This window comes from Petaurus breviceps, unplaced genomic scaffold (genome assembly GCF_028583685.1).
Source record: "Petaurus breviceps papuanus isolate PSGF00001 unplaced genomic scaffold, PetGlider_PUasm1.0 90849, whole genome shotgun sequence".
NCBI lineage: Eukaryota > Metazoa > Chordata > Mammalia > Diprotodontia > Petauridae > Petaurus > Petaurus breviceps.
The window spans coordinates 18,036,447-18,060,413 of record NW_027187361.1 but is presented as its reverse complement, the minus strand read 5'-3'; the positions used below and the strand labels follow the sequence as shown (position 1 = coordinate 18,060,413).

Here is a 23,967-nt window from a genome sequence, read left to right as displayed (position 1 = left end):
CTGACCACCACGTGAATGTTTACCCTGTGTGAGCTCTCCATATAATAGTCTTCTCGGCATTCACTCTCTTGCCAAAAAGAGAATTAATTAGAGCAGAGCGACACAATTTGGCAGCACTTGGGGCCAAAATTAAAATAGGCTAAATCCTTTGGGCTGCCGATGGGTTAGACTACAGACATGGTTAGTTGCCAGGGGGTCATGTGACAGACACCCGAAATCCTCTGGCCCAAGCAGGCCTGAATTAGAGTAGTAAAAGATAAGATTAGATAATATAAATGCTTAGGGGACCCAGTTAGTACAAAGGCAAGGTCTTCTCTAGCTCCATTCAATAGCGTGTGAATGGGGGGGTGGGAGTAAACTAAAATGCTGGGGTTTGGCAAGATGTGAATGGTGAAAAGAAAGGAGAGCAAGACATTCCAAAATAGAGTGAAGGTTAGAGATTGGGAAGAAAAGAAAGGAAGCGGGATTAAGAAAGTCAGTCAAATAAGGCATGTCCAGTGGAGCAAAGAATGAATTAGAACAGAAGACAAAACAGAAATAAGCAATACGGCCAAAAGCACTTAAGAGTGTGTACCTCACCTAATTCATTCACATGCTAATTATTAAATGCCTATTAAATGCAAAGAATGTGACTGATTCCTTTCAGAATCATGGAAGGATTCTTACCACAGGAAGTACAGAAGCAGTTATTTTAGGAAAATTAAACTAATGGTATATAGTTGTGGGAACTGTGAACTAACCCATTCATCCTGGAAAACAAGTTGGTAATTAATTTTTAAAAATGACGAAAAGAGATCATACCATTTGACCAAGTGATGCTGCTACCTTCCTTTCTCTTAATACAAAATTATTTTTGAGAAGGGCTCATATATAACAAAATATTTTTGGCAACAATTTTGGTGGAAACAAAAAAGTGCATGTCCATCAATTGGGGAATGGTTGAAAAATAGTGCTATATTAATATGTAATAAAATTGCATTACACTATAAAAATAATGAATATGAGGAAATGCAAATGAATTGGGAAGACATATGAACTGCTGCAGGGAGGTGTGCAGAATCAAGGGGAAAAAACACAATAACAAGGGAAATAACCGCTAGAAAATCATCAAAACTCAGCCCAATCTTGACTCCAAAAAGACTCACACTGTAAAATGCCTCCCTTTCTCTCATGTGAGCAAGCATTTTGTAACCTTTTTCTTGTGTCACTGACGCATCCCATTCTCACTGTTTTTTGGTAGTTGGGGGAAGTCTTTGGACCTTTTATCAGAACAATGTTTTTAAATGCACAAAACAACATAGGATTACAAAGGAACCCAATTATATTGAAATATAATGATTAAAAAACTTTTTGTAAGTCCAAAAATCCCAGGTTAAGACCTCCTACCGTAGATGTGGGGGACTACAGGCACAAAATGTAGCATATGATCTCAAACTAGGTCAATGTGTGTGTTCTTCTGTTTATTTTCTGGTAAGGGTTTGGGGGGGGGGGGGTGTAGGGAAGGAGAGGAGACTATAATTCTTTATTCATAGTCTAGAGCAGGAGTTGTGGGGAAATGACAATTTTAACTGTTTTATTTTCTCTGTTACAAAAGAAAATTAAATTGGGAATAGGACTACTGTTAGGGAATGATAAATGTACACACTGGCATAAGAATTGAGACAAAAGATAATTCTGATAAGGTTTCATTTTGTGACAACAATGGCCACATGCATGCTTCTACTGACACCAGGCAGACTCGGAACATCTGACTTTTACCAGATGGAACCAGAATGAGCTGAGATTGGGTTCGTTCTCTATCAAGTGAATTTCTGGATTTCCTGCTGTATATCTAAAGCCTCACTGTTCTTCTGTTATGTTTTAATTGCACTAGAATAGCTGGTACTCCAAGGAAACATGCAAAAATTACAGCTCTTAAAGAACACACTTTAATGACCATTTCACAGTGGCTGCTAGGATGGGGAAGTAAAGCTTTTTGAGGATTATTGAAGAATATATCAAAGCCAAACATAATCAGTCACATCTAAGCATGAAAGAAAAGTTCAGTTGAAATATTGAAATGTTTTAAATTGAAAACTACTGTAAAATAGCATAATTAACTCTCTGAAAATAAGCAAAGACATTCAGAGGAACCTAGCAGCTAGAGATAGTATAAATGATTTATCTACAATTCCAGGAAGACTCTCTGAAGTTGGAAGAAAAAAAAGACCCAGTAAAAAAAAAATCTGCTAACTAATGCTATGAAGAAAAAAATGCTAATTATGGAAAAGATAATGCAAAAATTTGAGTATTAAAGAAAAGTAATTTTTACTGCTGACAATCACTTTTTCATCCAAAGCTATGCCAAAACTGCTGTCAAAACAAGTCCAGGTGAATCTCTAAGATCTGATCGTGTCCATTAGGACTACAAAATATCCACACACAAAAATAATGGGGGGATTTTTTCAAGTTTATTTTCCTAATTAAGGAAATTATGAACTCAGGTAAATATTATTAATATACTAAGAAGCAGAATTGTTTCAGAATTGCAGAAATGGAACACTAAATGACCTTGCATCATGCACACTTCATGAAAAGTTAAGAAAATATATCCAAGATATGGAAATAAACATCCTTCAAAATCCTAGGAACTGGGAACTCACCTGATTTAAGCCCCATTGAAAATCTATGGGCTAAAAGTTACTAAACTGTGCCAACTCTTTTTTGACCTAGGTATACAACTACTGGCCTATTCTCCAAAGAAAACAAAGAGGAAAAGGCCTTCGTATGTACAAACATGTTTACTGCAACTCTTTTTGTGGCAGCTACAAGTTGGCAATAAAAGCTTTGCCATCCTCCTATGAATGTAAGTGTCAAAGAGATTATGAAATAGTTTCAGAGGAAACTGGGAAGATCTCTACTAACTAATGAGGAGCAAAGTAAACAAACTAAAGGATCAATATACATTATAACGTTATAGAGAAAATACTGAAAGACTTAAAAATATAACCAATACAAGTGATGAATCACTAGTCCAAAGGAACAATGATAAAACATGACCCTCATCCCCTTCTAGAGATAGGATGATCGTAAAGTGCCGATAAAGATGTATATAATTCAGACAGAGCCAATGCTGGAATTTGGTTTGCTGCACCATGAATCCATCTATGAATTAAGGGCTTTATTTCGGGGGATTTTTTTTTTTTAATTTGCTCGGTGGAAGAGGGAGGAATAAAAGCCAAAAGATATATTGCACATTAAAAGGTTTAAAAGACGCAAAAAGTTGTTTTATTATATTTGTCAATAAATGTAATTATTTTACTTTGTCCCAAATACTTACTATAGCAATGTAAAAACAAAATACATTAGACATGAAAAAGTCTTTCTAGTACTATATAAATGGTCATTGTTGCTAAGAGTGTTATTAATATTATCATTAAATATTCAACACCTAACCTGAAAACTGGCAATGAAACTGATTTCATTTTTTTGGTAACCGTAAAAGTCCCACAATTTGTTTGGGTAAAAATAGGCTACCATTGTGTATATCAGTAGAAACTAAATGTAATTTCTTCTACATTCCAGAAATTAATACATAATTTGCACTTTCTACTAACCATGCCAATTCTACAAGAAACTACCTGTAAAGAGGTAAGGAAGAGGGTATCAGTTTCTGAAGGCTACCAGAGAAAAGCAACTGGAAATTAAAAATAGGACTTTAAAAATAACCCTTAACCATATAACTAGATGATCAGCTAGTGGAGGCCATGTGCTATCACACTTAACTTGACACTACAGTTATAAATTCTACTCTCTAGTTTCATGTATAATTTCATTAGGATTTTTTCTTTTAACCTGTAAGAACTCACGTCTCTGTGTCTTTTTTTTTCTCAAAGACGAACAGAGAAAAAAGAAAATTAATCAGAAGCAATCAAATAATGGATCATTGAGATCTCTCCACTTCACAGATTCGTATATCAGCAACTGTACAACAGCATGCCTGCAGTATAGCATGGATACGTCTGCTGCCCTTTCACTCAAAGACAATTACAGTAAAATTTCACTGAGAGGCATTAATGGAGGGAAAGGAAATTTAACTACTGTAATACTACAAATACGAATCACCAAATGTTTCCCTAAAAAATGTAGTTTTTCTGACAAGAACACACTAACCAAATGAACACTGCCCTGGTTGAAATGAATACCTGTTTGCTAAGCAGCACTGTATAACAATAGCTACTGTATTTATATCCCAAATACTTGGAAATAGCTAATTCTCCTAAGTATCAAAAATTTTTCTAGTCAATCTTGCCTATACTATTTATCTTCCTTTTTTTCCTCATAAATTTACACAAAGGAATTTTTAATACCACCTTGGGCAAAAATTTTTTAATTACCAAAAACTTCTAAAATATTGAGGTTGCAATTGAGCTTTTACCAGAATTTTTCATCATAGAACAGAAAAGGAACCTGAGGAGGTATTAAAATAAGACAAATATGGTAAGAATACTCCCTAAAAACATAATTCTAGAACATCCTCTCAAAAAAAACCTACTCTAATGCCTGGTGGCCTGGAAGTGATCCTGGGTTCTTAGGATATACGGGAAATGTTCCACCCATGACAAGTGATAACCTGCTTCAGGAGGACCAATCTGGCTAATTAGAGAGGCTAATTACTAGTAAACTATCAATCCAGGATATGAACAACAATACAAAACAACCTTCACTCATGTTAAAATTTCCTTCCCCTTTAGCTATAGTTACACAGGGCATAATATTATTAAAATTCTAGTCATTCATTATGTATGTTTTAAGAAACAATGGAATGCCACAGACATGGTCCAGCACAGAAAACATTTTGCATACAAACCTACCTCACCCTTCTGCTCAATAAATGATAACTGCTTTTCACTTCAGTTCACTTTTAGATCTCTTGAGGTCATTAGATTCCGTTCACCATGCCCCTGTTCTCAAACTTGACAGCTTTCTTTTACAAGTAGGTCTTTATGTCTCACAACCAGTAACTCAGAACTTTTTCTTTTCTCCCACCCTAATGAGTATGCATTTATTAGTATATAATTTCTCTCCTCTCACTCTTAACACTCTATAATCTCGCTTCCAACTTCAAGTTACCAACAATCTCTTAATTTTTCAAATCCAATGGCATTTTCTCCGTCATCATTCTCCTCCACCTCTCTTCAGCCTCCGACACTTTGACACTCCTCACCACTGTCTTCTAGCTCTCCCCTTTTTCTGGATCCTCATCCAGATCATACCCTCTAAGTTAGGAATCCCAAAGAGTTAGATTCCGGTACCTCCTCTCTTCCTCCAGGGCTACCTACCCTCAGTACTTTTTAAACCACTTTACACTGTGCTTTCATCAGCACCCATGGACTTAATTACTAAGTCTATGCTGATGATTCACAAATCTGCCTTTCCTGCCCCATTCTCTCTATTGATCTCACAACTCCAACTGCCTTTCAGACATCTTGAACTGGACATAGAGAAGAAATCTTAAAAACTCAACATTTCCAAAACTTAACTCATTATCTTTCCCCTCAACACTGCCCCACTCCTGAACCTTCCCTATTCCTGTACAGGGCAACACCATCCGTTCAGTCCCTGAAGCTCGAAACCTAGATGTCATGGGGCGGGGAGGTGGCGCAGTGAGTAGAGTGCCGGCCCCTGAGTCAGGACACACACACACACACACACACACACACACACACGGTAGCCGTGTGACCTAGGGCAACTTACTAGATGTCACTTCCAACTCCTCACTCTCTCTCATCTCTATACTGACTGTCAATCTCACCTTTGCCACACCTCTGGCATATACCCCCATCTCTCCTCTGATTCTGACACCAGTCTGGTTCAACCTTCACCTCAGGCTTGAAATAGCCTCTGGTGGTCCTCTGACTTCAAGTTTCTCCCTACCCTAACCCATCCTCCATTCAGCCATCAAGTGCAGGTCCAATCATGTCACCTATCTACTCAAAAAACTCTAGTGGCAGCCCATGAGGTAAATGCAACATCTTCTGCTTTCTCTGTTCAAATTCCCACATGACCCTCTTATTACACACCACACACTCTTCAATCGAATGACAATGGCCTCCTGGTTCATTCACGAATAAGACACTCAATCTCTTAACTTCGGGAATTTCCTCTAGCTCCCCACATGTGGAAAGCTCTCCCTCCATCATCGCTGGCTACTGTGTTAAATGACTTACCTTTAAGTTCCAACTAAAATCCCATCTGCCACAGGAAGTTTTTCCCAATCCCTCTTAATTCTAGCGTCTTCCCTCTTTTAATTAATTCCTATTTATCTTATTTATAGTTTGCTAATACACATTTGTTTGCTTATTATCTCCCCCCATTAGACTGTGAGTTCTTCATGGGCAGGGACTGTCCTCTGCCATTTTCCGTATCCCTAGTATTCAGCACAGTACCTGGCACATAGGTTCTTTTTTTTTTTTGAGTTACAAATTTTCTCCTCATTTTTCCCCTACCCACCGCCCCAAAATAGCAGTCCCACAGGATATCCCCTCCTCCAATCTGCTCTCTCCCATATTTTCTCCCATACCCCCTCCAACTTCCCAGTAGGGCAGGGTGGATCTCTATGCCCCAGTGCCTGCATATCTTATTTCCCAATTACATGTAAAAATAGTATTAATAATACTACATAAATATTTTTTTAAACTTTTGATTTTAAAACTCTGAAGTCCAGATTCATTCCCTTCATCCCTTGTCACCCACCCTTAACTGGGAAGATAAGCAGTTCAGTATAGGTTGTATATGTGTGGCTAATGCAAAACAATAACATAGCAGATATATTGTAAAAGACTGACTATATTTCCCTCCCTCCTATGCCACCTCCCACTTGTTCTATTCTCTACTTTGATCCTGTCCTTTTCTCCTCATTGAGCTTTTGAGATTCTTTTTCCATCTGGCAAATTCAGCTTTTTAAGCCATTCTTCTCCTCACTGACTTTTTGAGCTTCTTTTGCCATTTGAGTTAGTCTATTTTTTAAGGTGGTATTTTCCTCAGTCAGGCTGTTGACTCTCATTTCATAATTTTCTTGCATCGTTCTCATTTCTCTTCCCAATTTTTCCTCCACTTCTCTTATCTGCTTCTTAAGGTCCTCTATGGCCTGTAACCAGCTCGCATTTTCCTTTGAAGCTTTTGGTGCAGGAGTTCTGACTTCCCTGTCTTCCTCGTTGCTCCTTTTTGTTCCAAAATAGGAGTCTAATGTTGGACTGCTCTGCTTGCTTTGCTTCCTTTGTCTGGTCATGTCACCCCTCAGTCACTTGACCCCTGGGCTTTTTGCCACAGTAGGACTCTGCCACCAGATAGGGAAGCTTTTGTCCCAAACGCTGGGGTTTTCTCAGCTGCCAGAGGTATTAGATGGGTGCCCTTTCTGAGGTCTCCACACACTCTGGCAAGCTGGTCACACACCCCAGGACCTCCACCCTAGACTGCAATCCAGATCCAAGCAGGTTAAAGGAAGAGCGATTACCCTCAGACTGGTGCTTGGTCCCCCTACACTCTGCAGACCAGGAGCTGAAGCCCCAACATGATGGCCCTGGCTCAGGCTTCTAGCCCCGGGGGCAAAAGCTGATGCTCTCCCACTTACTGGTCCCAAAGTCCAGACTGCACTGACCTCTCACTTTGTCCTTCACATCTGTGTGTTGATAGATCTGGGGATTGCCACAGCTGCTGCTGATATGGAGTCCCTCTGGCCGGGGGCTGGTCAGGCCTCACTGGGGCTAAAACCTCCGGCTCAGACGGGCCTGGGCTCGGCTCCCAGAGTGCTGTGCTGGACGAGGCCGGGCTGTCCTCAGCAGGAGGTTAGCTTCTCTGTGTCATTTTGTGGGTTCTGCAGCTCCAAAGTTCATTCAGAGTCCCCTTTTACATGGATTGGGGAAGGTGGAAGCCGGAGCCGCGAGGAGGTCCTGCTTCTACTACGCCATCTTGACTCCACCCTCCCACAGAGGTTCCTACTGTCTGACTAAATATATGTATGTGAATATACGTATTCACACAAACGTGGTCCTTAATCTATTCACCTCCTGTGGCTTCTCCTTCCACTACGTCTCAGCCACACAGGGAGGTTACACCGTAGATCTTTCCATCATCCACAAATGTTCAACTTCCTCAATCAAAAACTCTGACATTCATCGATCGGATCCCAACCTCCCGCTATTCTCCCTATTCCTAGAATACATTTCTCCTACACTTTTCTTTACCATCACTCTGCCCAGTCATGACTTTTGCTTTGACTGCATTTCCCTCCCTTCCCAATCTGTACTCTCCTCTCCAATCACCTGCCCCACTGCCTTCTCAATGCCCACATCCTGCCCAACCCCAGCCATGGACTAATCCCTACCATCTGCCTGCTCCCCTCCAGTGCACATCCCACTGAGTCAAGCTGAGAAAATCACGCAACAAAGTTCACTGGATCCATTACAAATCACTATTGTCTAAGCCCACCTAACTCTCACTGAAGCAAGGCAATCCTTTCAGCCTTTCTTCGTGCATTCGCTACGAGGCTGTTTCAAACCGTCAAGCCTCCCATACCACTTCTTCCCTAGATCCTCTCGGCTGAGGGCTCGGTCTCCTGCTTTTCACTATAAAAAAGCTCCACATTCCCTCTCCTCCATCCAAACCCCTGGCTATCATCTCCCACTTTATCCTTTCCTCTAGTCTCTGATAATTAAATAAATGGCCCATCCTCGGCCATCTTCTCCAGAAGACTATACCTCTGATCATCACTCCTCTCTCCTCATCTCTTAGCTCCTTCTCAGCTGTCTACAAACATGAACAAGTTTCCTCCATTTTTAAAACACCCCCACAAAAGCCTATATCCTTCCTATAAGCTATCAACCTCCCGTTCTCAGCCAAATCTCTAAAAAAAAAGGCTGTTTACACTCAATGCCTCCATTTCCTATCCTCTAAACTCATGTCTAAACCCTCTGTAATGAAGTTTCCAAACTCATCAATCAAGTAAAACTGTTCTTTTAAAATGTCATAATCCTTTAATTGCTAAATCTACAGGACTTCTCTTAAATTCTCATTCTTTATCTCTTTGAAGGAACTGACACTGCCCAGTACCCTTTGTCTTCTTGGATCCTGTGGCACTGCTGTCTCTCGTTTCTCCTCCTACCAATCTTGTATACTGACTAGCTCCTTTCTAGTCTCCTTCGTTTACTCACCAACTCCATCACCTGCCAGGGTACCCTGACGATCTCTGCTGGGCCCTCTTACCTCTGTACATTCTCTCTCTTAGTAACCTCATCACCTCCCACGGGTTTAGCTGTCACCTCTCTGCAGATGATACTCAGAATTTATCTAGTTCTAGTGCCTCTTCTGAGGCCAATCTCACCTCACCAATTATCTATTTGACATGTCCAAGTGGATGCCCTATAACCATCTCAAATTCAATATATCCAAACAGAAATCAATTCGATTCAATAAAAATGTATTCAGTTCCCACTCTATGCCAGGCACTGTGCTAAATGCTAGACATACAAATTTAAAAAAAAAAAGTCACTGACCAGAGGAAGCTTATAATCTAATGGGGGAAGACAACTCACAAAAGGAAACGGGGTGGGGGTGGGGGGACACAAGGTATGATGTTCCATGGGTCAAAACCAAACAAAGATGCTGATGAAAAATGGAATTACCTGGAAAGTTCAGCTTCTTTTCCCCTTCTAGAACCACTGTTCTAGCCACTATGGTCCACAAACCTTTGTGTCATCCCTAACTCCCGACTCTCCTTCACCCTATAGAGCCAATCAGCTGCCAAATCTTGCTGCTTCTACCTTTACGTCTCTTACATCCATTCCCTTCTCTCTTGTCACACAGTCACCACTTTAGTTTAGACCCTCTGCAATGACTTGCTTGTTGGTGGCCTTGTCCCAAGTTTCTGCCCACCCCAATTCAGTGTCCAAAGTGACTAACCATGTCACACTTTTATCCAATAAATTCCAGTGGCACTCTATTGTCCTAAGGGAGAAAACATAAACTCTTCTGTTGGGTTTCCAAAGACCTCCCACACCAGTCACCACTTACCTACCTTTTCCCATGTCATCATGAGTCACTTTCCTCCCTGTACTATACAGTGCACACACACTGGTCTTCTCTCCCGTCTTCACACACGCTCCTCAGTCTTCTGGCTCTACATCTCCCTACAAGGCACTGCCATGCCTAGAGAACGCTCCCTTCTCTCCTCCATGTCACATGATCCCCTTCCTTCAAGATTAACTTCAACACCACTTCCGATGTGTAGGCTTCCTCGTGGTCCTCTTATCTCATTGCCTTCATTCAATATGTACTTATTCATTCTGCACATACATGAGCACACGTTGCTTCTCCCCAGAGAATTTGTCCGTGTGTGTGTGTGTGTGTGTGTGTGTGTGTGTGTGTGTGTATACACACACTTAAACTCCCTGAGAGCAAGGACTGTTTATTTTTATCTCCATATCCTCAGTGCTTGGCACAATCCTGGGCATGGCATAAATATTTAATAAATGCTTGTTAATTGAATAATAACTGTATAAATTGCTTATCTCAAGACTATAAACTCCTTCAGATTAGGAAATATATCTTATTTGAACTTTGCATCTCTGTAAGTGCCTAGCACAGAGCTCTACGCACGATAAACGCCCAGACATTTTTTCACGTTCTTCTTGCTACAGAAGGGACCTCGAGGAACTGTTTTCTAAGACTATGAGTTCTGGGCAGCTCGGACTATATTTGCTCCAACAGGCAGAAACAGAACAGTAAAGGAGAATCACAGGGTAGAAGAATACAGTGCCAATTGTTAAAATGCCCTTCCCTATGAAATTATCCCCAATAATGGAACAGAGTCCCTTCGTGAAGAAGTGACATGCGCATCACTGGAAATAGTGAGGCGGAAATCAAATAAATAATCGTGAGGAATATGAAAGAAGGGATTTCTCTCCTGGGAAGGAGGCTGAACCAGATGCCCCTCTGAAGCTCCTTCTAATTCTATGATTCTATAAACGTTACATTCTGAAATTTTACACCAGTAATGTTGCAAATTTGGGTTCCAAACCAAAACAACTATTTACTGCTTGTGTGACTGGACAACTTAGTTAACTTCTCTAGACCTCAAATTCTTCATTTGCAAAACAAGAACTGAATTAAATAACCTCTAAATTCCCTTCCTGCCCTAAATCCTAAGATTCTATGACAATAAAAAAAAAATTCCAGTAATACTCATCAGACACAAATATCAATGCCCTTAAAAAAATTTTCTGATACAAATTAAATTTTTACAATTTTTCTGATACAAATTAAATTTAATACAAATTTAATTTGTACCAAGAGTCCAGCATACACTAAATGCAGGAGTCCAGCACACAGTGAATATACATCCTGACCTTGAAGTTTTGTAAGTATAATAGACTTGAATTTCATCACCCACTTGAAAAACAATTACATATTACCTTTAAAGGAAAATCCATCAGGATTATTTATTCTTTGATTCAAATATGTATTGAGTGCTGACTACGTACAAATACACTGTGCCAGGTGCTCAGAGGGATATAAGACTATCTTGCTATCAAACAGGTCTGACACTTATCAGGAAACAAGAAACAATTAGAAAACCATGCAACATAAAGAACTGGAAGTTGCCCATCAACTGGGGAATACCTGAACAAACTGTGATATGATTGCATGAAATATTATTGCACTTTAAGAAATGACAAGCAAGGTGATTTCAGAAAATCTTGATTTACATGAACTGACACAAAGTGAAATGAGCAGAACCTGGAGAACATTGTACACAGTAACAGCAGTATTGTATGATGAAAGAACCATGAACAACTTGGCAATTCTCAGCAATACAATGATCCAAGACAATCCTAAAGGATTCATGATAAAAATGCTATCTGCTTCCAGAGAAAGAACTGATAGTCTGAATACAGCCTGAGGTATACTATTTTTCACTTTCTTTTTTATTCAATTCTTCTTGTGCAAAACTATCAACATGAAAACGTTTTACATGACTGCACATGAATAACCTATACAGGATTACTTACTATCTTGGGGAGGTGGAGAAATAAAGAAGGGAGGGACAGAATTTGGAACTCAAAACTTTCTTTAAAAAAGGCTAAAAAGTGTTTTTTACATTTAATTAAGGGAAAATAAAGTATTATTAAAAAAGAAAACTATACAAAATAGAATTTAAGTACCAATAAATCCTATCACAGTTAACTAAAGAAAGATTTATGAAAGATTGTGAGATTTGAGTTAATATTTGAAGGATGGATGTATACACAAATGAGCCAAGAAGAATCATAAAATCTAAGAGCTAGGAGGAACCTCAGACACATATCTGGACTGGAATGCACTATATAATATTCTCCACTAAGCAGAGGTCATGCAAGCCTAAGCTTGAAGGTTTCCAGTTTTTAAGGGAGTCCACTACTTCACAAACCAGCTTGTTCTACTTTTGGAGACAGACTAGAGGCAGAAAGACCAATTAAAACACTATTTCGATAATTCTTGAATAAAGCAATAAAGGTTTGAAGTAGGCTATATAAGCCATACCAGGGGATGGAAGGGGAGAGGGAGATAGATGCAATATGTTTAACAAGATTTTAGAATTTATTAATTATAGGGGGTGAGGGAGAGTGAGCAGTCAAGGACGCACAAAGGTCTGTGAACCCAGGTGATGGGCAGTGATGGTAGTGCTCTCAACAGCAATATAGAACTTTGGAAGAAAAGTAGGTGTGAGAAGCAACTCATTCATGTCTGCTCATGCTGTGCAATTTACACTGTCCCACCAAAAACTCATCACTGACCCAAAAAAGGGCCTACTCTCCAAGGGATGTCTGCCATAGCCCAAAGTGATGGACGGGGATGGGCAGCAGGGGAGAGAACCTGCTCAGCTGCTGTTTTAAGTACCATTATACCAGTTAGGTTCTATGTGTCTTGAATGGCCATGCTGGTCTCACAAAAGGGAGGGTTAGGAGCTCACTCAGCAGAGGGAAGGGGAAGAGTAGGGCATTGCTGGGAGATAAGGTAAGTGTGGTAGTGCTGAAGATAAGTTCCACGACCATGGTGAAGAGAATGACATGTGACTCCTCATCTTAATGACTAAATACAAAGTCCTTGGGGTCATGTTACAATTAAACCTCAAATTGAGAAAGATGGGGTTAAAGAATGTCCTGAAATCACTAAAAAAATGCTGTTAATTCCAAAAAATGGAGCTGGTTCATGGACATCCATATCTTTAACCTCAAGCTAAACCCCATGATTTACCTTCCTTCTTATATGTCAGGTTCAAAATAAAACTGTAATTCCTTTCGAATTTTATATGTATTATACAAGGAAAAGTGATGCAAAACAACCCTGAACCTAAGTGTTAACAAAGTGAGCATAAGCATGAAAGGAAGACTGAGAAAAATCCAAGACTTGAATCGCTAAAAAAGAATTACTCAAAATACTTCCATGTTAAAACAGTCTTAAATTCAGGTCTGTCTTAGAAAATAAAAATAGGACATATTACTCATATAATTTTTATTTTAATATGGCATTTCATAAACTAGAGAGAACTTTTTTTAAAGTGACAAAATTTTAAAATGTCTTATAATAGCAAAGAGGAAGAAAAAAATTTGAATCTCAGACATCTACTAGCAAGCAATAATTTTGACACAAGAGGCAGAAAAAGGAAAAATTAAGAGCTTTTTGGTTTTTTCAGCTTTAAATAAATCCTTACTTCATTCATAAATTTGTTAACCATACCAAAGGATTAGCATGTGTTCACAAGTAATATATAATACATGGTTTAAATTTACCTACTTACTAATGTCCCAGAACAACAGGTATTGTTAATGAGTTGTACCTTCTTTAACGTGGAATCAAAAGAATTTCAGAAGTGGAAGGGCCCTCTGAAAATCAACTAGACCATGACTCTTAACATAAGATCCATGACCTTTTTTTTTTTAATATCTTGATCACTGCATTTCAATATGACCGTTTTTTTTTGTAAACTCTATGTAATATTTTATTTGATGTATTTACAAAAAAAATTATTCTAAGAAAGAGTCCACAAGTTTCACCAGACTGCCAAAATACACGAAAACGGTCAAAAAAGCCCAAACCAAATAAAATTGAACTAATTGCCTCAAAAAAAAAAAAAAAAACCAGTCCAGTCTGAATCTTTATAAATGAGGAAAGTGAGGACCACTGATACAAAGAGATTTGCTTAAGGACACAAAGAAGGAGACAGTCTTAAGGAGAAGTTATGGAATAGTTGCTATAGGAGTGTGGTAAATAATCCATCAAAGATGAATACAAAGAATGTCACATAGGAGTGAAGACCCAGATCTAGTAGGCACTGCCTCCCTTCAATAGCTAAGCCAAGAACAGAGAAGGCAAATGGTCAGTAAGGATGACTCAGGGTTGAAAAGCATCCAGATACAAATGGCAAAAGAAAAAAGGGCAAGAGATTCATGGGTGAAAGGCAAGGGTTTCTTGTTCAACTAGTTAACTACAGGGTCAAGACTAAGAATAGAAGAAAATAGGAAGACAGATGACAGTCTAAGAGAATAGGGCAGATAAAGTGACTAGAGGTCATGAGGACAAGAGAGTATGGTAAAAACAAAGAACAACTTTGGGAACAGTTTTGGACTGGAAAATAAAATCAGGATAAGGAAGACTGGCTATGGAGTCAGAAGACTTGAGTTCAAATCCCAGCTCTGCCGCCCACTCCCTGTATGACCTTGGACAAATCACTAGGTCTTGTTTTCCCTCATCTGTACAATGGTCTAGATGATCTCTAAGATCCCCTCCCACTCTAAATCTATGATCCTACTAAGTGAAGCAATTCTAGTCATCTAAGAGCATTTCCAAGCTCAAGATCACGTAGGCAGTGAACAGCTCAGTGACACTGAAGACACCTGGGCGGTGGCTGAGATGGAGGAGAGATGGAAGTTATGGAAACTAAAAAAGCTGATGATTCAGGAAGGTATCTCCTGAATACCCAGTATTTGAAGGCACATCAATATGAATACCAAAGTGAACAAATATGAATATGGGAGAATATAAGGGATGGAATATAGAATAAACCTGTGAGCCAGGTTCTCAACTCCTTGAAAAAAGTAGAGATCAACAACTACCATTTACATAGTACTTTAAGATTTGCAGAATGCTTTGTGTGTGTTATCTCATCGGAGAATGGTATGAAGTCAGTAGTTCACAGCAACAAAAATCTGGACGGGTTCATATAAACAAAGAGATTCACTTCAAAGAAGGAAAGGTTGTGGATAGTGGCAAAGGGAAGCTCCAGACAGAGCAGTAGGGAGCAAGGGGGATGTAAATTCCTCATTCTAATTCAGTTCATTTAACACGTAAGAAAGAGGGGAACAGCCAGCAGTGGAAAATGAGGCAAAGAAGAGCTCTCTTCTAAAGAAAGCCTCCATGAACTCACTCCTATTAAAACTTCAGTTCCATACTTGAAGAATCTGTAATTTCACCATTATGTGAACTCCTTCAACAAAGAAGGTCACAGTCACCCCTAATTTAGGAGATTATTTATAAAGATTCCTGTTGCCAAAAAATTCACTAAATTGAAATCAACTTGATGATAAACGTCTGCAAGAGAAGTCAGTCCTTTAACGCTGGATATGTACTCAAAGTCTTCCCAGCTTGGTTTCAGCTTCAAACCTAGTCTGAGCTGATATTCACTCATTTGATAGGCCTAGCACAGCCTTTGAGAACCTATGGGACCTCCACTCTTCCATGAAGCACTAAAGTAGGCTCCTAACAAAAAAGCAAAAAACACTAATCATTTGATTGATTGTTGTTTTGCATGACTCATGACACAACTAAAAAGCCATCTCTGATGAAGTCTTCCCTGATCCCCACATCCACTTTTCACATGTAAACATTCTACTCTGTATTAGTTATTTTTGTCACAGCCTCCCTACTAGGCTATAAATTCACCACAACCTATTTATCTTGTGTCTTCTCCATGCCTGTGTTCTATGCTTTTACATACAGCAAGCATTTAATAAATGTTTGTTGAATTGAACAGAGTGAATAAATTTCAATAAATTATTTTGACCAAACATTTTAAGCCTTTTGTTTCCAAGTACTAAAAACACTTGGCTATAATCCCTAGAACAAGAATTTTTAGGCAATCAACAAGATAAAGCTGGAAAATACCTTACATCTAGTCCAACCCTCAATTTCAGACTCAAAGAAACCAGTTACTTGCCCAGCATTACAAACATATTAAGTTTCAAAGCTGGGATTGAGCCCAGTTCCTCTAATGCCATATCCACCACTCTTTCTGCTATGCCAACCTGAGATTTTGAAAGTCAAAGGACTCCTTAAAGTCAAACTATGGCTATTTATAAAGCCACCCCCCAGAGGCAAATCTGATTCAGTTCTCTCGCGTAACCAGAGAGCAGTGGAAGAACCAGCAAAAGGAACGTCAGAAGTAGTGATTCATAATCTCTCTTCTCCCCTTCTTTTGGGGGAAGGGCAAGCGAAAACTACAACAGGACACAAGACAATCACCAGCCCTACAAAAGCTACTGACTCCCAGGAGCTGACTGGGGAAGAAGAAGGGACATGGAAAACCACTGGCTTCTTCCAAGAATTAAATCTATTGCAAAGGTTCCTCCCGCAGATCACACCCTTCTAGGGCTTCTCCCCACTGCCTTCCTACCAGAACCCATATGAAGCTTCTGTCTTCTCCCTCTAACCCCAATATCCCTAGGACAGACATTTAGATAAGACAGACAGATAGACAGGCAGATCTACAGATATATATGTCCTGTTTTCTAATACAAATTAAACAATTTTAAATGAAATTGAATGATATTCCTGTTGCTGGGCCCACTTTTAACTCCTCCTCTGCTCCTCAAAGGTCCAATCTCATCACCAAACTGGCTAACTCAAGCCCTGACTGAGACCACCCCCTCGTCTTACTCTCCCTTTGACTGAAGGGCTAGCAAGTCGAAAACAAACTCTTCCCAACTCCATCCTTTAGAGAGGGCAGAAAATGGACTCGCTCCACTCAGTGTTGCCCTGCCTAATTTCAATTCCACAGAATAAATAAGATGCCAAGGACACAATGGTCTCTTCTTCTCCCACCCCCACCCCCTGCCTCCTTTTGTGGGCTGTATCTCCCCTCAGACTATAAGTTTCTTGGAGGTAGGGACTGTTTCTTCATATTAATTGTATCCCTAGCCCTTTGCATAGTGCCTGGCACATAGCAGACACGTGGGCATTGAATAGAGGTGCTTAGTAGACACTCAACGAATTGAGTATCTTTATTTCTTCTTCAGGTGAAGATTCTGCGTGGCACTGGAATTCATCCACAGCACAACAAATCACAACTTGTGGAAAGTTTTCTCCAGAACTGCAAAGTACCATTATGCCCTTATCAATTCTCCCTTTTTAAAAATCTATGCTGTTTTCCAAAATGCACTTTTAAGAGTTTAAATATAATTAAAGTTAGGGGTTTTTTCCTACAGTTATTTCAAGTAAATCTTCCAAATAAGAATGTTTATGATTTTAATAAGGGTCAAAAACACAGAAAAAAAAGATGAAGTGTTCTTAGTCTACATTCAAGAATTTTCAGTGTTGAATGGTATAATGGGAATGGGAATTTGAAGATCTTCCCTGCCCCTTAATAGACCTAGGGGAAAGTTTGAAGCTTCCCTGCTGTGAAGATAATCTCTGTCCCCAACAGACTAAACGTAGTCACATGGAGCCTGTGGTGGGTGAAGTTTGCTGAGGAGAAGCAGAGCCCACAGAAGGTAGTAGAGAGCTAGTTTGACAGTTGGAGACAGCTGGGGACAGAGGAGCTTAGGCAAGGAAATAGAAAGTTTTGTGAGTAAATACTGATCTTATATTGGTCTGTGGGAAGGTTAAAGGATGGCATAGCTCTCTCAGCATTATTGTGGCTTCTGAATATCTTCGGTACTATGATGGAATTGGCTTACTGGTTTTGGGATTCAGTTTTCTGGTGTCTAAATCCTTCAGCTTTATCCTCTATCTGGAGAGTCTAGTATATTTTGCAATCGAACATCGTGTGATACTTATGGTCACGGTCTTTATCATGACTGTGGGGCTGTAAATATTGCACTGGCACTACAAATGGATAGCACCATTATATCAATGATTCCTTTGACAATGTTATATAAAGCTCATATTCTGAGATCAAACATATTTTAAAACACAAAATTTACAAAGTATATGCTGAGAAATATAATAAAACAAAAACTACCTAATACATGAAGTAGTCAAAAAGATGACTAAAGCACTGAGTTAAATATGTAAAATGATAAACAAAAATGAAGAAATAAATAAGTCTTCACTGCTTAGCTAAATATGATAGTCATCAAATACATTAAATGTGTATCCAGAACATTTGCAGCAAGTCCTGGGTCAAACCTTTATTCAATAGCACAGTCTCAGATCTCATAATACCTGGCTGTTTGCCCCACACCCAACTCTCCACAATCGATTTGGCCCTGTACATAGGCACTGGAGTTTCCTCTTCATCTTTCTTCTCTTTGTCATTTTGATCTTCTTTCTTTGTCCCACTTTGGCATTCCATGGTATCATCTGAGAAATAAAACACAGAAACTATTAAAACTTTAAAAAAAAAATACAACATTCAGCTCAGCTGTGATGTATATCTCTAATCTTAAAATGGAAAAATCAAGATACTGAATTTCATCACACTTACTACAATATTGTTAATACAGGAAAGGCAAAAAAGAAAAAGGAAAGATGATAAAAATCAGTTACAAAATGGCACATGTGCCGTCTTTCTTTTGATACATGTGTCAATGAACCAAATCAGTGGCCCCTCTTAATAATTAAATTGCTCCTGGATTTTTCTTTCCTCACAGTCGTTACTCAATCTCCTAGTTCTGAACGTTTTCACTGACTGTCGCCACTGCCTGAGAAGGCTCCACCTCCTCACTTCCACCTTCTGGTTTCCTGGCTTCCTTCAAGTACCAACTATAAAATTCCACCTCAGGCATCCATCTGTAGATGAGACCATTCAGAGCAAATGCTGAAAGAGAGAAAGTTCAAGACAGGGCTTTAAGGTATGTGCACAATTAGGAGGTAGAATCCAGCAAAGGAGAGCAAAAGAGAACAAAAGGAAACCAAGAGAGGGTGGGGATTAAAAAAAAAAGCTATAGAAGAATAACATTCAAGAGGTGATCAACAGCATCGAATGCTGCAGAGATCAAGGAGGATGAGGTTTAAGAAAAATCCACTGAATTTGTAAATTTAGAGATTATAACTTTTGAGGAAAAAAAGTTTCAATTAAATAATGAGGTCAGGCACTAGCCTTCCAAAGAGCTGAGAAAGCAGGGAGGAGAAAAAGCAGAGGTTAATGAGTAGTAGGACAGCTTTTTCTAAAAGGGAAGAGAGATGCAGGATGGTTAGTGCATGGTGGAGTCAAATAATGGCTTGTTTATTTTGTAGGCATTTCTGGGAACTATGGCTGCTGGCCAGAACCTCCCGAACCTTACTGCTGTTCTCTAGAGAAAGCCCTCTGTTCTTAACAAATGTCTACAGTATACTCAGTACTAGTTCATTTCTAAAAATGCTTGGTTAAGTGATACCATTTTTAAATTACTGCTGAAATAGGGCGTAAAGACTTCACATCATCAATGATTTGCTGATATTTATGCTCAAACTCATAATTTTTGAACAATGATTGCACTCATTTTTTTTTTTGGATTAAGACTACACCAAAATAGTGTTTATTGAGCCTGGCAAAAGGATTATTGTTTACTCTTGCTCCTAAGACTAATTGTTAAGACTCTTTTTAAAATAGTCTCCTCTAGATGTGCTAAGAGGACAAAAAGACTTGAGCGAAGACACAGAAAGGTTCAGAAACACCATCCACAAATGATAAATTACAAACCCACAAAACAGGGGAGCTGAATTTGACCTCTTGGGTTGTTCCTGGCTCTAAGGATATGACCTTAAGAGAATGATTTTTATTAATAATCACATTTTTACTTCTGAGTAAAAATCTAGAAATTTTAAATATGCTTGAGGAAATACTAGTTTTTATTTCCTGAGCAAATAAGGAATTTAATATCATATTAATGTCAAGCTAAAACATTGTGTACCTCAAGCAGATACACAAGAAAAAAACTACAATGAAATCAAAGTTACCAATATATGAGACCAAGTTAAAGTCAAAAAAGCTTCTAAAACATTAATCATAGTTTTTCAACATCTTAAGCAGTTTCAGGATTCAGAATGTACTTCTTGGTATAAACCACCAGAATTGAGAAACACAATCATTTGCTGAAATAACCTTTTTAAAAAATCTTTACATCATGGTATAAGGAGCAAAGAAAAAATATCAAAATATTGAAAATGGGTGGCAAATTTAAAATTTCTTCTAAATAAGCATGAATCATTTTCCCTACCTCCCCCATAAACAAACACATTTGTTCTTTTTTTATAATAAAGTAGCAAAGGATGTTAACTGGAAAAAAGAAAGGCTACCAATGTTACCTAATAGTTAGGAATGCCGCAAGTTAAAAACATAGGGGCAATATTTCTTATAAAAGTTTAGTATGCTAATTTAAAAGTTTTTTTAAAACTAATTTCATAATGATGCCGACATAATCACAAAACCACAAACAATTAGGGCTAGAAAAGACCATGGCAATCATGTAATCCAACTACCTGATTTCTGAGTTGCAAGAATTGAGTCCCAAGAAGTAACATGACTTGCTTGAGGTCACACAGCTAGTCAGAAGCAAACTGTGACAAAAACCCATATATCCTGATTTCAAGTCCATTACACTTTGCACTACATCGAAATGTCCATGTTGGGACTATCAGTGTATGTCTCAGGTGACAAGATAACCAAAGAGGAACGTACGTGCACAGAAACTCCCCAACTTAACAGACATTCACTAATACAAAGAGCTGGTTATGCCCCTCTCCAGGCTTCCCAAAGAATAAATATTAATTTATCACCGTCCCTAGTAACTCCTTACACATTGACTAATAAACTCCCCTCTATACTATTTATGATAAATGGAGTTGCCAGATTCACATCACCTTCAATCACAGGCAAAATTTAAGAAATAAAAAATCTCTCCTATGTTCTTTTCTGTTTTGTTTCATTACAACCTAGTGCAGCATTTCTACTCTCTTTAAATGCAAACTTACAGTATATTTTAGCTACTGAGTTTAGTTTTGGTATTATGGCATCATGGGTTATACAGGTTTTTGTGAATTAAACTGGGAACCTTAATAACCATTTGGCTATGTAGTATAGTAGAATAAAGCCTGGTAATGAAATGAGAACTCTGGGTTTGAATCCCAGATTCCAGACCGAATACAGTACTTATATGATCATGAAAAAGTCACTAATCCTCCCTGAACCTCAGTGGGCACTGCCTCAGACAAACTAAGACCTGGGAAAGACCTTAATTTTAAAAGGCCAAGGTCACCCACTGCACCCTGGACCACTGCCAGTCATCGTGACTCCGTCTTGCTACTGGTGTCCAACGACTCTGGAGGAGAGAATAAGGCTGGTGATTTTACAGAGCTCCGCCTCACTTAAATCCATTTCACCCACAAGTCAATACATCACCCTCATGATCACTGATCCTCTTGGAGAATGCTTTGTATACCTTAAAGTGTTACATATAAACATAAGGAGTTACTTTGTTTCTCTGTAAGGCAGTGTGGCCTAAAAGACAGAGAGGCTGCCGCGAGTCTCTGGGACCCGGTTTCAGGTCCTTGCTTTCACACATACAGGCTAAGTACCAACATGCTAGGCACTTAACCTCTCAATACCACATACTTAAGATCAAATGAGACAGTATTTGTGATGCACTTAGCACAGTGCCTAGGACATCTAGGTGCTACACGGATGCTTATTCCCCTCCATCCCCCCCTCCCGGAAATTAGATACAAATTACAATTTGTATCAGATTAGAATTTCCACATTGAGAGTCCCCTACTTAGGTGAAATCACATCCAGGGCTTCAATGCAACTCCACTTAATCTCCCTCCCCCCCCCCGCCCCCCGCAAAAAAAGAAAAAAGTTTCATGAGAAAAACAGACTCAGTGTTCCAAACAAATTTACTCAGTCACAAGACCCAAGGCCAGAAGGAACTTGAGAGGTCATCTAGAAAAGGGCCTTCATTTTTAACAGAGAAGGAAACTGAAACCTAAAGAGAGGATGTGGGTTATTCAGAGTCCCACAGGTAGGAAGGGGTAGGGTGAGTATTGGAGTTCATATCATGACAGCAAGTTCAGCATTTTTCACTGCATCACTCATCTACCTTCAAATAAACTTCTAGAACATGTAATAGTAATGGAATTTAAAGATTCCCCTGTATTGGCTTGGTTTTTGGTTTGATTGTGTTAAAACCCAGAGCTTGTGAATCCCACTTGTGGGATGGACTTGTTGACATGAAAAGAGAGGGCTGAACTGGGAGGAGCTGGTGACGTAGATTTGGAGAGACACAAGAGAGAGGCAGAAGAACTTTTTGGAAGCAGCACCTTGGAGTCAGAGAGAGACTGTGAGGATTGCTGAGGGCCAGTTTGAACTGCCCAGGACTTTTGAGAGCTGCCCCCGGAGCTGCCAAGGACTGAGGAGACATGGCTGTTATGCTGGTACTTTGTTTTGATGTTGTTTTGCCAGATGTGTCCCCTGGTGAAAGACAGTCCTGTTTTGCAGAGGTCTTGGTACCTTGCTGTTGGTTCAGAGCCACTGAGACTGTTCTGCAGACAGAGAGTGAATTAATGAGGACAAAGGCAATGTATCTTGTGGTCTTGCTAGGCTTTGTCTCCCCAGCAACAAAGATTGCCGAAAACTTGACTCATGTCAAGATGAAGAAAAGACCTCTCTTTGGGTATTAAATGCTGTGCTTAAGCTTGTTGTAACTCTGGGGTAGATTCAACTGTGATCCAAGGGTGGGGAACTTTTGACTTTTTTGTGCTCTGTGACTGACCAAATGAATGTACTTAACTTATGATTGGAAACTAATCACCATTTGAGAAGAGGGGCTTTGGGACGGACTAAATGAATTATAATGTCCAGGGGTGGGGTAGAACTTGGAGATTATTGAATCACACTTTGTAAATGCTGTATTTTGAATTATGCTATATGTTGATTCCCTCTGTTCTTAATTTGTCACTGAATAAAATGGAGAGCACCTATGCTGGTATTTTGAACCTTGGGAAGTTGCCTTTGCTTGGCATTACAGAACATAACTCATTTTCAAACTGGAAAAGGTACCTCATGCATTTATTGGCTTACTCTAGATAAGCCCAAAAACAGTAGCACCAATATACAGATATACTTACAATAATATGATCTCATTTCACTAGAATGTTCTGTGAATAAAACGGTCTAAATAATTTTATTTCCCAATCAACTAAGAAAGTTAAGAATAAAATTATTGGGCAGCTAGGTGGCACAGTGAATAAAGCGCCGGCCCTGGAGTCAGGAGGACCCGAGTTCGGTTCTGGCCTCAGACACTTAACACCCACACACACGAAAAAAAAAACTAGCCATGTAACCTTGGGCAAGTTACTTAACCCCAATTGCCCTCCAAAAGGCAAAAAAAAAGAAATAAAATTATTCTTTTTTGTTTCAATCCTTGGTGGAAATATTCCTTTTTTTTTTTGCTTTTTTTTTTTTTTAGAGGGAAGGCAAGGCAATTGGGGGTAAATGACTTGCCCAAGGTCACACATCTAGTTTTTGTGTTAAGTGTCTGAGGCCGCAGTTGAATTCAGGTCATCCAGACTCCAGGGCCGGTGCTCTATTCACTGCGCCACCTAGCCACCCCTGGAAATATTTCTAAATTCTAAGAGTAACAGCTAACATTTACGTAAGGCAGCTAGGTAGCACACCTGGTGTCAGGAAAATCTGAGTTCAAATCCAGTTCCAAAGGCTTACTAGCTGTGACCTTGGGCAAGTCACTTAACCTCTCT

The 23,967-nt window shown here is 39.2% G+C and overlaps 1 protein-coding gene across 3 annotated transcripts in view; it reads right to left on the bottom strand.

Moving 5' to 3' along the window:
• HERC2 (HECT and RLD domain containing E3 ubiquitin protein ligase 2) overlaps positions 1-23,967 on the bottom strand; it is a 234,456-nt gene that overhangs the window by 178,136 nt on the left and 32,353 nt on the right. For all 3 annotated transcript variants that reach the window (XM_069072939.1, XM_069072941.1, XM_069072940.1), the window contains exon 4: positions 18,457-18,594. In XM_069072939.1, coding sequence (XP_068929040.1) covers positions 18,457-18,594 — 138 coding nt within the window. The remainder of the gene's footprint in view (positions 1-18,456; positions 18,595-23,967) is intronic.